This window comes from Schistocerca cancellata, chromosome 2 (assembly GCF_023864275.1).
Source record: "Schistocerca cancellata isolate TAMUIC-IGC-003103 chromosome 2, iqSchCanc2.1, whole genome shotgun sequence".
Classification (NCBI taxonomy): Eukaryota; Metazoa; Arthropoda; class Insecta; order Orthoptera; family Acrididae; genus Schistocerca; species Schistocerca cancellata.
The window spans coordinates 700,121,184-700,136,179 of NC_064627.1; the positions used below are offsets into that span (position 1 = coordinate 700,121,184).

Sequence of the window (14,996 nt, forward strand, 5' to 3'; positions counted from 1 at the left end):
TTTTTGACAAGTTGATTTAGAATCTGTATTCGGTTTTTTGTTTGTAGCTCATGTAAGAATAGTTACTTTAGGTCAATAAGTATATATTGATGAGATTATATAGCCTTATTTCCTTTTCTTTTTGGCTATGTTCTAGGTTCTTCTGATTTCCTTTATTTAGCAAATACTCTCTGATAATGTTTGAGAAAACATAGATGATTAATTAATAAGGATGTAATTAATCTTATGGGTAGAATGAGACTTTAATGATTTCTTTTAAAATCATCTGATAAGACTGCCCTTCTTCTTTTAGTTCATTAAACAGAGCGATATATTGATCTTCTTTTTAGCATCTTTTCTTAGTGCTGCCTGTAAATTATATATGTATTCTTATTCACAACATATTTCTTATTATTTTGGTGTATATACTTGTTCTCATGGTTATCTATATGCATAGCATCTTTTACTAGTACACAAGATACCTTTAAAAATTCTTTGTTTTTGGAATGAATATTTCTTTGTTTAATTTTGGATATCTTCTTTAATAAAAATATTGTTTAGAGGCATCAATGACATCAAGTTTTCGTATTTGGCTGGTTAACTATTTTGCATCTGTTCATTTGCTTTTTCTTGATTTTTGTCAAGGACTTTAATTTTTTTCTTCAGTTATTTATCGTTTATAAATAACTGTGAGCTTTTTACTGAGTGAGGATCTTATGATTCAAATGGTTCTATGGTTGCAATAACTTTAGTTTTCTGCTGAATGTCTCCTATCTTCATGTCTTTTGTTTTACATACTTCTTCTATAGCTACTTTTCATAGATAGTATATCTTGTGAAGCCTTATAAATCGATTTATTATATTTGCTTTTATGTTTTCTTCTTTCAGTAGGTTTCCAGTTATTAGTCCAAATTTAATTAGAACTTTGTGAGATTTCTTCAGTTTAGGATTAATTTCTTACTGTTTTGTTATCTACTATCGAAATTCGGTATCTTATAGCGCAGGCATATTAATGCATTAACTAACCATGTTGGTGATGTTTCTATTTTAATTTCTATTGGTTAAATATTAAATTTAGATGAATTATATTTATTATTATCATTTGATTCTGAATTTTTTGAAATAACATTCATTGTTAATTGTCTTGGAGGTTATAACTTAGAGCCTCAAACTCCTGTTTCTCCTTAATGTTCTGCTGCTGCAGCTGCTCCTTCACTGTGTATGCTGTGGTTGATTCATCTACTCTTGTTACTGCTGTTACAGTTTGTGTTGATTTATTGATTTGTTTGAGTCCAGTGCTTATGTTTTTATTATTAATTGGTAGTGTAGCTTGTTCACAATTTTAAATTTGGTTTAAAGATGGAAATGGAAATGAGCATTTGCATCATTGGCTAGGAGGCCCCTTACGGGGCAGGTCCAGCTGCCTTGATGCAGGTCTTATTACATTCAACATCACATTGGGAAACCTGTGCATTGGAGGGGGATGAAATGATGATGAAGACAACACAACACACAGTCTCTGAGCAGAGAAAATCCCTGACTGTGGCAGATATTGAACCCGGGCCCCTTAGGATGGCAGTCGGTCACTCTGACCATTCAGCTATCAAGGTAGATGGTGTAAAACAATTATTTCTCTTTATACATTAAGACATTTTCGTTTCGTAATAAAATTTTGGTATGTTACACTTGCTTTTTTACATTCATTAACTCACCCAATGATTTTCGATTATTATTTATGTGTATAAATCTAATAATTTATAATTTGAAAGATTCTAAAGACGTTAGGTTTATGGGATCTATTATCAGTTTTTAACATTGAACTTGTGTTTGTTTAAATGTTTCTAGATTGTCTTTATGTGGAAGCTCTTCCTTGTCTGGTTTTTAAACAAAGGACTTCATTTTTGAGTTGCTTAATTTAAGATAAGTTATTGTCTAATTTTGTCTTCACATTTCTATTCTGTTGGTTTAAGTGTTTCTTATTGTTTTGTTTGTTTTATTATTTAATGCTATTGATAATAACTTTTGCTGCAGTATTTTTATGCTAGGGTTTATTATATTTCTATTGGTAAATTGGTATATTGTTTGCTGTTGTTTTTGGTTGTGGACTTCTGTCTCCATAAAGTTTTCAATGGTTGCTGTGGTAGTTTAAATTATTATCTGTTATCTTATTTCTAGTTTTGATTTCCCTCATGATTTGTTCTGTATAGATATATCACATTTTTATAGATTTACTGGTTCCATACGACTATACCTTTCCTTACAACTAAATTTGTTAGATATTCACTTTTGTTGTTCATCAAAATCTAACACTGATGGTAAGATTTATATAGGTATCTTAAGTCTACACAGGTTTATATAGTTAATTTACATTCACACAGTTTATTTACGCATGTAATTAATTATATTCTTGAATGGCTTGACTCAATTTTCAAAAGTTATTTCTTAGCTTTTGTGTTTTAAATATTATAATTATATTACTATTTTATAGTACCTAAATAGCTTATCGTTATTGTGTGAAGATGATAACAAAGTATTTTTATCTGTAAGTCTATTTATAAATAGAAATATGTCATTTGCACAGTGAAAATGTTATATTACATTTAAATTATACAAAAATTAGCAATGCCAACGCAGTTTTACTGATTTTATGAAAATGTTAGCATGATTCACACAGCCTTTAGACTTCTTTAATTGGAATTTCATAATTCAATAATAGTAATATGCTAATTTTTGACTATAAGTAATTTAAAATAAGGGAATAATTTACCAAACTCTCAGGTGAAAACTCATTACTATAATTCACTTCTTATTCAATGTATGGTTTTCTGATTATTATCAATGCTTTCTGGATACAACCCAAATGTTGTACTTAACTGCAACCCTGTATTCTGTTCACTGTCAAGCTCATAATACGTATACAGAATGTCAAGTTCACGCAACAGCTTCAAATCCAGAAATATATTTTGAAGAGATTTTGATTTATTGATTGTCTAATTATACATGTTTTTGGGAAGATTGTTCCAGTTGTAGCCTGCATCCATACAGTCCTGTAGAAGCATAGAATATTGGAGCTTAAACTGCCCCATCTATAGTGTTATAGTGTAGGGAGCTTCTTACTTTTATATACTTGTAGTATAGTGAAATATAGCCCTAGAAATACTTTAAAAGGAGAATCATTGCCGTGCTTGTGTATGATTTTATTCTGTAAATCTACAATGTGCTCATTTTACAGTTACTTATGGCTCAAGAATAATAACTAAAGTATGTAGTGAAATTTGTATAGGATTAATAGTTTGGACTCCTATTAGTGGTTATAGCATTCCAACAGTTGGTGCTAGTGTTCTTCTGAGTAAAGCTTGAAACATGATACAAAGAATAAAACTTCAAATGCAATAAATGGAATTAATCCTGTTCATTACTTAATTGAAACAAATCCAATTGAAAATAAAGTAATTCCAAATCCAGTTATGAAAAGTTTAATCATTTGGCTATCCTCATTTTGAACTATTTCTCAATATATCCTGTTAACAGTCATGGTCTATTATCTTTTAGGTCATGTAGGCAATTTGAGTGCATTGCTAAAATATGTTTAAGAATATAATGTTCTTAGAACTGAATTATTATAATGACTCATTCAAAAATTAATAATAACATTTGTCCAAAATTAATATTGAAATTAGATTTATTGCCATTGGTGGTCTTGCATTTCCTAACGGCGTTAGCTGTAAGTGCCCCACATTTCTATTTGCTGCTATTCAAACTGCTAATTTTCCTTATGAAATAAGATTTATATTTGTTTCAGTTGGAACTATAAGTCACATTATTTTAGGAGACATACCTGGAGCTACTAGGTGTGTAAATATGTGATTAGTGTGGTTGATTCACACAAATAATGGGAATATTAGTTACATGGGTAAATAAAATATGAATATTAATCCTGCATAATTTGTAAAAATATATGGGAATAATTTTATTATGTTATTACAAGATATTATAACGAAAATTTAACTGCAGATAAATGATTATGGTCTTAATAAGAAGTTGAATTCATTATGTAGTATTCTATTTAATTTACTCTGCTAATATCAATTTGTGATCAGGTTAGTCAGAATAATGAGGATATTACTAATAATCTTGGAAAAGGTCTAGTTCAGTTTCATGATAAATTAAAGATGTTTGTTAATAGGTCAAATACTACAAGTAAATTTCCTGTCTTTTCAGATTAAAGCCTATCTTTCAATTATTTCTCTCTCTGATCTTTCAATAGGAAGATTAATTAGAAATAGAATTCATCCAAAAAATATAAAAAATAGGAAAAATCATACAAATTGTGACATTTGAAAGATTTAGATTAATAGTCTCCCTCAGAAGCAGGTGTTAATTTACTCTTTTTTGGTTTAAGAGACAAATACTTAACTTTCAGTGACCTGAGGTAGACAATATAGTAAGTTTTTAGAAATTTGGTTCTCTGATGTTACATTTCAAATGAATTCTAAGATTTTTTTGATAATCAGTGAATAAATATGTTAACTGATGATCCTTCAATTTTGATTGGTATAAATCGGTTACAATTTAAGTTTGTAAATCAGCTCTTTATATGTAAATACTTTGACAGAAAAAGTAATGCCAACACTAGAAAGAACAAATTTTGCAAACATAAACGAAAGCTGGGTAGCGTATTTGTGCATATAAAAGATGATATATATTCAGATTTTAGGTCAGTCGCATTAGAGTGGCACTAGTAGCGCCATTACGAGGATGAAAATCAGGTTTGCTTTAAATACACGCAGTAACGAATGTGAGTGGTACTTACCTCTGAGATTGGACATGGTGAGATGATGTTGGTCAAGAAAGCCTTTAGGGCGACAAAGCCATCATTAACAACACCTAACTGAATTTGAATGAGGTAGTTCAACAGACCTATGAGAAGCTTGATGTTCCTTCTGCGATATTGCGGAAAGACTTGGGAGGAATGTCGCAATTGTACATGACTGCTGGCAGTGGTAGTCATGGAAATGTTCGTAGCAGGAAGACCTGCTTCCAGCAGCCAAGTGGCACTAGGGAGAGTGAAGACCATCAGTTAGTTTTTGGCACTGCAGATTTTTCCATCAATGTATATCTTTCAATTTTACTTGCTTTCTAAGAGGCATAGTGAGCCACACTAAGACTTTCATGCAATCCTTCTCTGATAAAGGGTCTGGCACATGGTACTGTATCTGCAGCAGCGATTTGAGGAATAGTTGACATCACAGTGACACAACGAAACGTTACAAATTGATTTCTTCAAGGACATCGAGCCAAATACCCTGCAGTGCAAGTTCCATTGACCCCAAAGCACCGAAGTTTGCGACTTCAGTGGCGTCAAGCAAGAGCTCGTTAGAGGGCAGGGTGGAAGTACGATGTGTTTTCTGATGAAAGTTGATTCTACCTCAGTGCCAGTGATAGCTGTGTATTGGTTAGAAGGAGGCCAGTTGAAGGCCTTCAACCAGCCTGTCTGTGTGTCAGACACACTGAACCTAAATCTGGAGTTGTGGTCTGTGATGCAATTTCAGTGATGGCAGGGGCACTCTTGTGGTTAACTTATGGACCCTGACTGCAAATTCATACATCAATCTGGTGTTGCGACCAGTTGTGTTGCCATTGATAAACAGTATTCCAGGGTGTGTTTTCCATCACCCATATACTGTTGTAATTCAGCATCCTTTACGGAGTGCCGACATGTTGCCTTGGCGTGGTCAATCACGTGACCTGTCTCCAGCCGAGCACATGTGGGACACCATTGGACAGTAACTGTGCATCATCCACAACCAGCATTAACTGTCCCTCTATTGATCGACCAATTGCAACAGGCAAGGAACTTCATCCCAAAAACTTATAACTGGCACCTGTACAGCACAATGCATGCACATTTGCGTATCTGTAGTCAATATTTTGGCGGTTACACCGGTTATTAATGTGCCTCTATTTCACATTTTCAATGACTCATCCTGCACTCACATTAACCTGTGTTAATCATTTAAATATCTTACATAACCAAATGTATTCCCAAAATTTCATTACCCTACATCAGTAACTTTTTGGCACTGCAGATTTTTCCATCAATGTATATCTTTCAATTTTACTTGTTTTCTAAGAGGCATAGTGAGCCACACTAAGACTTTCATGCAATCCTTCCCTGATAAAGGATCCTTCACTGGTACTGCAGTAGACAGTACTATGTTTAATTTTATTTGCTCCTAATTACAAACATATTATGATGATATATTACTTGTGCATTTTTTTCTAATGCTATCCGATCACAGGAATTAATTCTTTTATTTATGTTTGTTTAGCTACATGGTAAATTAATGAAGCTGAAGAAAAAAGTGATCTGTATACTAACATTCAATCATAAAAGTTAACATAATGCAGTGGAAAATGAAGTGAATGTATACTTGAATTTAATGTTGTAGTTTGCAAGTGAATTTATTACCAACAGGCTCATTGAATTACATCCACAATCACTGAATGCCACTCTCTGTGATATTTTAGTTAAAATCCTTTAAATCTGCTGTATACTCCATTCCTTTTCTGTAGTTGCAGGATCTCAAACATAAACATGGATGTTGGCTCCCAACCTCCTACGATTATAAGAAATAAATTCGATTTTGTGGGCTATAACGATAAATAATAAGACCACATAATATGAAAACTCACAATGTGGACAGGATTCACACTATTGGTGAGATGTAAAATGATGTAGCAATAAGGACATGTGCTAAGTCTGTATGATGTGAAATCCACTACATGGACTAACCACATACCTAAAGAGAACAGCAACTTGATGTACTAAATTTTTAATATATTTTTATTGATATTCTGAAATATATATACCTTACTATGTGTAGTGAATTATTTTTAAGAGTTAGCGTTGTAGTGGCATATCAGCTTGATGTTACTGTGATTTTTGAACTCTCATAATTATTAATTTCATGTCAGCCTGATATTATTGTGGATTTTTAAACCCTCATAATTATTATGTTTTATGCAGCAACTTTAATGCCAAAGCCACAATCTTATATATTTTTATTTCATTTATGTTTTTAGAAAGTGTTACATAAAACTCTGTATGTAAAAGGCAATGTCCCAACTGACTGACTATCTCACTCACTCACTTTCTCACTGGCTGATCATTGCCCAGCTCGAGCCACTAAGGAAAAATACTTGAAATTATCAGAGGGCGTTGATCCTATACTGTAGGAATTATTAATAAGGGATTTTTCGAAATTCCATCGCTAAGGGGGTGAAATGGGGGTTGAAAGATGTTTTGAGAATATGTCTCTATAAAGGCAATTTTGAAGCTGGACATACAAAAACTGGTATTTGATTGCTGGTCATAAATAAAGAAATACATGTTTCAACATTTTTGGAAATTCAACCTCTATGGAGAAGAAAGTTGGGATGAAAGGTTTTCAAAAGTCAAGTCATTATTAAAGAACTACTACAGTATTTTTAAAGCTACATTTATGAAAGTTGGGTTTTGAATTCTTAGTTACAAACAAAAAAATGCCTGTTTTAGAGTTTTTGGAAAATCAACCCTTACAAGGGTGAAAGAGAAGACAAAAAGTTTTGTGAAACTGTTTCAATTTTGAAAGGATTTTTAAAGATAAATCTATAAAAATTTGAAATTCGCTTTTGAATAAAAAAAATTTATGTTCCACTATTTTTGAAATTTCACCCCCTATGTTGTGAAATAGGGGATCAAACATTTCATGGTGAAACCGTTCTTCAAGCTAAATCTTTGAAAACTGGTGTTTGACTTTCTGGTTAGAAATGAAACATGAGTTTTTCACTATTTTTGGAAATTCACCTCCTACAGGGATGAAATGGTCAGATTGATTGACTGACTCTTCATCGCCCAGAGCAAACTGCTAAGAATAGAAACTTTAAATTTGCAGAGGATGTAGAAGTTATACTGCAAGCCTCACTTAAGAAAAGACCATTTGATTTTCACTCCTAAGATTTTGATATATGGGAAGAAATGCGTTTTTGAAAATATGTCACTATTAAGGTAATAACAACATTGGTATTTGATTCCCTAGTCAGAAGTAAAAAAATACAAGTTTGAGAATTTTTGGTAATTCAACCACCTAGGCGAAAATATTGAATGAATGTTTCTTGGAAATAAATCATAATAATGGGACTACTAAAGAACTATTAAAGCTACATCTATGAAAATTGGTATACAACTTCTTAGTTACAAGTAAACAAAAACAAAAAGGGCTCCAGTATTTTGAATTTCAATCCCTAATGTGTTGAAATAGGGAATGGAAACTTCTATGAAATTGTTTCATTACTCGTAAAATCAGTTTCAAAGTTAAAATTATAAAAATTTGGCTTTGGCTTCTCTGTTAGAAATAGTAAACTATGTGTTCCACTGTTTCTGGAAATTCAACCCCTAGTCAGTGAAATAGGGGACGAAAATTTTAAGCAAATATTTTGTCATATTAAAAAAATTTTAAAGCTATATCTGTGAAAATTTATATTTCACTTCTCGGTCAGGTAAAAAGAAATATGTCTTAGGGAAAGAACCACACGAAGGCAAAATGCATGAAAAACAAAACCCAGCTACCATAATTACGTTTTGATAAGAAGAATATTCAGAAAAGACTATGCTTATATAGCCTTAATTAGTGTGAAGAGTTTAGAACGTTTTGCAATTCGTGAAGAACATAAAAATTCGATTAAAGAAAAATAGAAAAGCCTGTGCAGATCATAGTGTATGCCGGCAAAGCATTGGACGCTTAGCTAGTAACTTATATATGCAATTAAGACACATCTGATTTTGAATTTTTATGTTTCGTTGACATGCATGTTCTTTTGTTTGTCTTCACCCATATGTTGTAAAATTCCTTTAATAATTTGTTGCACTTTTCCCATTGCATTTCATGTGCGAAGGAACATGGTTGCAGTTTGATTATCTGCCATAAGTTAGACTTTGTTGTGGTTGTGGCACGTACTGTCGAGTAGAGGCACAATTATACCTTTGGCTCAATGGAATTACATTATATTGACAGAATTCTCCAATTATTGGTCGAATATTATGGGGCTATTGTGATATGAATTCACAATCGATTATTCGTTATTGAAGAAAAGTCAATCACAATACCAAGTAACAGACTCTTTGACCCTGTCTTTAATTGCTGTTATTTAAGTTCTATTTTTGTACATAAAACATGTTTATAACAACAACACAACAGTGCTGACTGCTTTCTGATTGCATGGATACCATACATAATTTTCTTTGGGCCTTTGCCCAACTTCAATGTGGGGTTGGCCCTGTTACTACAGACTTGGCAGTGTTAGTTCCAGAGGGTGGCCGGATGCCCTTCCTGTAGCCACCCCAAACCCCCAGGATGGAATTAGTGTACCCCAGCTGTCGTCATCGAGTGTAAAATGTGAAATATTGCGAACGTTTCCAAATGTCTGCAGGTCGTGTAACTGACGTGGGACATGGGGATTAGCCTGGTATTCACCTAGTGGGATGTGGAAAACCGCCAAAATCCATACCCAGGCAGGCCAGCACACTGGCCTTCGTCGTTTGATCCACAGCTGGTGCCTATCTGAGTCCAGTAAGCAGTGCATTAGCGCTCTCAACTAACCTGGCAGGTTGCGTGGATACCACACAACCTCTGTGAAACTGTGTTTTAGGATTCTTGTATAAAAATTCCTGTTTAGAATGTTGAAACCAGTGAAATTCATCAACCTATATTTTGCTACCATGAACTCAAGCCCTTTGACAACCAAAGAACATAACAGAATAATTTGTTTCATAAGGAACCAATTGTTTTTTGATTATTCCAAAACCGTGGCATGTAACAAAGAAAACATTTATGATGCAATATTGAACATCAATGAAATGACTGTCATCAAAAGTAACATTCATTCATACATACATTCAGTCAAAGTTAGAGAACAAAAGATTACGTTTTACTCGTGACACTGTAACACAAATGCCCCAGATGAACCAATATTAATAAACTATAAATCATAATATTAAATTTTCCAGATTCAGATATACTGTAGACACAGACAGTCTGAGACACATTTTGGAATAAGCAAAACTTTCCTTTGATTTGAGGCATTTTACAAATAACTTCACAGTTTTTTTATATTTTGTAATTATTACCTTTATATAATTTTGCTAAGACGACAAAACATGATGTGGAAGGAATAATTGACCAAAATATGGTTTCTGCCATATTTATATTATGTTTAATTTAATATACAAAGTAAAACTCTTTTGAATTAAAACTAATTAAAATTAATTCTACAATGAATTATATATTTATACTTCAGTTACGTGACCTGACATCCCTTTAATTAGTGCAAAGATGCATGCATGTCTGTATACAGATTTTAAAGATATGGAAAAAGATCTTTCAACATGAGTTGATATTGAGAAAGTTCAGTGGGTCTGACAATGCCTTCGTTTTTGTGAATGCCTTTCTTACTGCTTTTTATAATGGCAGTTGAGCTTTCTGTTTAAAATTACTTTTTAAATGCAGTTACTCCATGTTCCAATAATTTGCTGTAAATAATAAGCAAACTTGATGACTTGACAATATCTCACCTGAGTAACATTAGCTATTAATCTCTTGATTACTGATAACTACAGTGCCAATATTTTACTCCTGATCGAAATGAACATTTAAACTTTACAATATTTATTGCATCTGAATGAGCCTTCCATATTATTAAGGTTTCAGGCACTGGAAATTATCGTTGTCCTTTCCCAGTAGAATTCCAGATTAACTTATGCTGAACAGTTGATTATTCTGTTATATTCTTTAAATAGCACTACATCACTGAAATCCTTTTACTACTATTGGCATAACTTTGATTTGAAGCTGACAGGATATCATCCAGTAAGAGACTACTTCTAATAATTTCCAGGTATGCAGCCGGATCCCGTCGACATTCTGCCATCCCTTACTGACAATGCCTGGCTGCATACCCGGAAATTATTAGAAGAAGAAATACGCCGGGAAAATTTCAGAAGTCACAGTAAGAGACTAGTTTGTGCAGTTACATTTCATGATCCCTTTCCAGTTAGAACATTTAAGTTATACCAGACAACATTTTACATTATTCACAAAACTTGAAGGGCTTTCATTGCCCCTTTGTGATTTGGGCAGACGTTGGGCATATAGTTTTGGTGCAATATATTGCTTCTATCCATCCAATTTGGAATATTATAGGATATCAGGGCAGGCTAAGTACTTCAACCTTAAGGCTGAATTCTTTTTGCAAATTTCATGAGTTTCTTACCTTTCTTTACAGGGTAGCAACCATTTATTATGATAAACTTGTAGAAATTCAATTAAAGATTTCAACTGTAAACAGTTGTAAGGGATGAGGTCATTGTTTCCAGAAACTGTATAGTAAAGTTTCAATAAAATCTCACAAATAAGATATATGAATTTCATCTACTGTAATTTTTTAGTTCAGGTAAGTCTTTATTTTCAAATATTTCTACGGCAATGATATGTTTTCAAAATTTTCTATTTAAAATTCTATTCTTAAAAATGTCTGAATACGTTTAGTTCTAAACTGAATGCACTTGTTGATGAGCCATAGTTTTCTTGCTGGCCGAGTTAACAAAACATCATTGTGAAACCTTTCAAATATACAGATTTAAATGTTTGAATAGTTCCGTTTTATGGCGGTAAGATTAGCATTATTAAATTTTACAGCTATAAAGTATAACAACCTAAACAATAAGTAATATTCAGAAACATATAAAATTAATTTTGTTTTCATTGCTACAGGATGGTCCTTGACATTTCTGCCATCATACTGTCGCCTGAGTTCATGTAAACAACAGTAAGGGACACAACATTGTTTACTTGCTAGATAATTATTCATATTCCCCTCTTTAACAATAACTGCCAGATTTTTGACACTTAACACTGTTTGCTTGGACACGTCCTGACAAAGTTGCCATTACTCATAATCTGAAATCAGAGTTATAGTTACCATTTCTTGGTTTTGCATTGAACTGTCAACTAATATAAATAAAGCAAATCACACACCATGTTTTAAAACAAATAACTCTTTCTCTCATCGACTGTCCCTTACATTTGTTTACATCTTAGGTCTTCAGTTATGCTCACTTCCACCTATAATTACTGATATGTCTTTGAAATAGTAAATTATGCACATTGAGTATGAACTTTTGAGCATTGTTGACATAAATCATTCCTGTTGGTGACATCGTGTGCACTGCATCCATCTCTGCCAGTATCTTCCTGAATTCTCCTTCTCTGCTGTTCGTTGACTGATGGCTTGCGCACCAGGCAAGGGAAAATTTCTTCACAATCCTTATGCTGCTCATGATATTTTCTACATAAATACGGTTATTGACCGTTCTATACTATACATTTTACAGTATTTTTCTTTGTAATGTCTCGTTTGGTTTGGCAAAAAATAACTATATTTCTTAAACAGCATTGTTTGACCAAAAGTGCATCAGACATAAATTGCCAGTGATTCCATTTTTCAAAGCAGTCTGCGAATGGATTGCCTAAAGCCAAAAGTCTTAATAATTATGTCAGTAAACGGTAGACTGTAAGGCAGTGAGGTGAGACTGTAAGATGTGACATTATAATTGTGTTAAACAAACGTTTTCCTTGAAATCACAGTGCAACTGCATAGTGGCGAGGTGACGCTGTGGAGAGCATGACTTGTAGTGAACTGTCCGCAGGGTACCAGAGAGTGCAGCACCGTCAGGGCACTGGCTCACTGACATCTGTGTCAGTATGAGCAGTCCCTTTAGAACCCACAAAACAGGTGCAGTCTGCCACGTCAGTTTAGGGAACAGCTAAAACCTTGCTCTTTCCTGTCGGCAGGAGCTTTGTCATCTGCCTTGTTGGAAGATGAGACCTCATGGACAATCCCTCTTGGATGAGGAGGGATGAGGAGGGGATGCTACCACCATTAAAACTCAACCTGAATCTTGTGACATGACACATATAATGAGGAGGCTCACACTGAGATGCCTGTCCACATGTTGGTGGGGCAGTGGTGCAGCGTCTTCTGCCACAGACCTGACCCTGTAAATCACGTTTTCTGCTGTGGAGCCACCTCTCTAGACTGCATTTACTGCCACAGAGCTGCTCCTGTAGACTGCATTTTCTGCTGTGGAATCACCACTGTAGATCGTATTTTCCACTGCAGAACCAATCCTGAAGTCTGCGTTTCCTGGAAAGGTGCCACCCCTATACACCACGTTTTCTGTTGCGGAATGCTCCCATAGACTGTGGGTTTTGCCCTGGAGCCACATCTCTAGACCACATCTTTAGCTGCAGAGCTGCCGTTTAGACAGCACTTTCTCCTGCAGAGCCTCCCCTGTACACTCCATATTCCAGCGCAGAGCTAATTCTGTAGGCTGTGTTTTCTGCTGTGGAGATGCCCAATAGACCGTGGTTTCTGGCGTGGAGCTGCCCCTGTAAACCATTTTTTCTGTCGTGGAGCCATTCATGTCGACAGTGGTTTCTGACGTGCTAACTCCTGATCACTACAACTGCGTTTTAGTGATCTGCTAATGCCATCGATAGAAGAGCTCCGAATTGTTCATTTAACGAAACGCAATATTTTAAATACTAAAATCTCATGTCGCTGCTTAATAGTGACTAATTTTTCAGTATTTGTCATAGTTATTGTTGTGTTCCGAATTTATCTATCATTTCCAGGGATTTGCATCAGGTGCACTTTTTGTTGTTTATTGATGTGTAAGATATGTGTGCAACACATAGACGTTGGTTTTAAAGCTGGAAGCATAAACAGATTTTAAAGAGTGGTGAAATGCTGCATAGTGCTGTTCCCCATGTTGCGGACTCAGACTTTGATATACCCATTGCTACGCGTGTCTGTATGATAAACATTCTATGTTGTCTGATTTATGTAAGTGTTATTCACAAAACAAGATCAAGTAACTGTTACTTGTATTAATACATTTGCAGCACTTTAAAGGAATAGTAAGCACTTAATATATTTCAATATAGATATTTTGTAATCTAAAAGGGAAAAGTGATATTAAAAGATAGGAAGATGTCTTTTATTGGTACCGTTTGGACACAATCAGTTCAGGTTACAGCTAGGTAATGGAACAGAAACTGAGAGGCATTTTAACGTACTGACCAGTAATCATTTTGGGATGGCTATCGGTTTACTACAATTCGTTTTCTGTTTCCAGCGTGATTAATCAGAATCTAAATGGAAGTAAAATGATATTGCGTCATTGTGAAGCGCATACAGAATTGTTTCTCATCCAGATGAACTTGCAGTTTGACAGTAAAGAAATGAGGCAATGATTCACATTATGGGCATTTTGTTGTTTCTTCTTTATCGTTTTAATCTTACTTCGTGATGGAAGATGTTAATTGTTTGACAAGAAGACTTGTTACATGTAACTGCTGTCTTTGGTCCAGAATGAGTTTTGTGATTATTTCCTGCAGATGGTATGTTCAAGTGCATTTTTTATAAGTAGTTCATTGAAGGCTACGTAGATCCTGAATCTATGAACCATAAGGTAAGTAATTTACTCGAATACAACATTTGATGCCTTACACCGAGATGTCATCGGATACCATCTAAAGATAGTCATCACCAAAATATATGGGTGTGAAAGCAAGCTTTGCGAATGTTAACACTCAGACCCAGTTTTGATCTAGTTGTAATTCGTCATGACAAATTAGCTGGGAAACATAAGAGAATTAACAAAACAACAGTCCATGGAGAATACTCCTCATCAGAGATCGTTGGAAATAACTGTTCCATTAGCGAAACGTGGAAATAGTCCATTCCACAGGCAGTTCTTGCAGATAACACTTTGTACAAACAAAATTTGAGGCAGTAAATGAAGATTCATAAATTTCATGTCCGTCAGTCTGATTCTTCTTCCAAACCTTGTAGCTGAGTATAGCTCTGAAAAAATTAAACATATGTTGTGGTATCGCTTTCACACGTAACATGAA

The 14,996-nt window shown here is 34.1% G+C and overlaps 1 protein-coding gene across 2 annotated transcripts in view; it reads right to left on the minus strand.

The window, feature by feature from the left end:
- Positions 1-14,055: 14,055 nt before the first annotated feature.
- LOC126162480 (ATP-binding cassette sub-family C member 4-like) overlaps positions 14,056-14,996 on the minus strand; it is a 203,846-nt gene continuing 202,905 nt past the window's right edge. For both annotated transcript variants that reach the window (XM_049919023.1, XM_049919022.1), the window contains exon 26: positions 14,056-14,946. In XM_049919023.1, the coding sequence (XP_049774980.1) occupies positions 14,905-14,946 (42 nt within the window). In that variant the 3' untranslated portion in view covers positions 14,056-14,904. The remainder of the gene's footprint in view (positions 14,947-14,996) is intronic.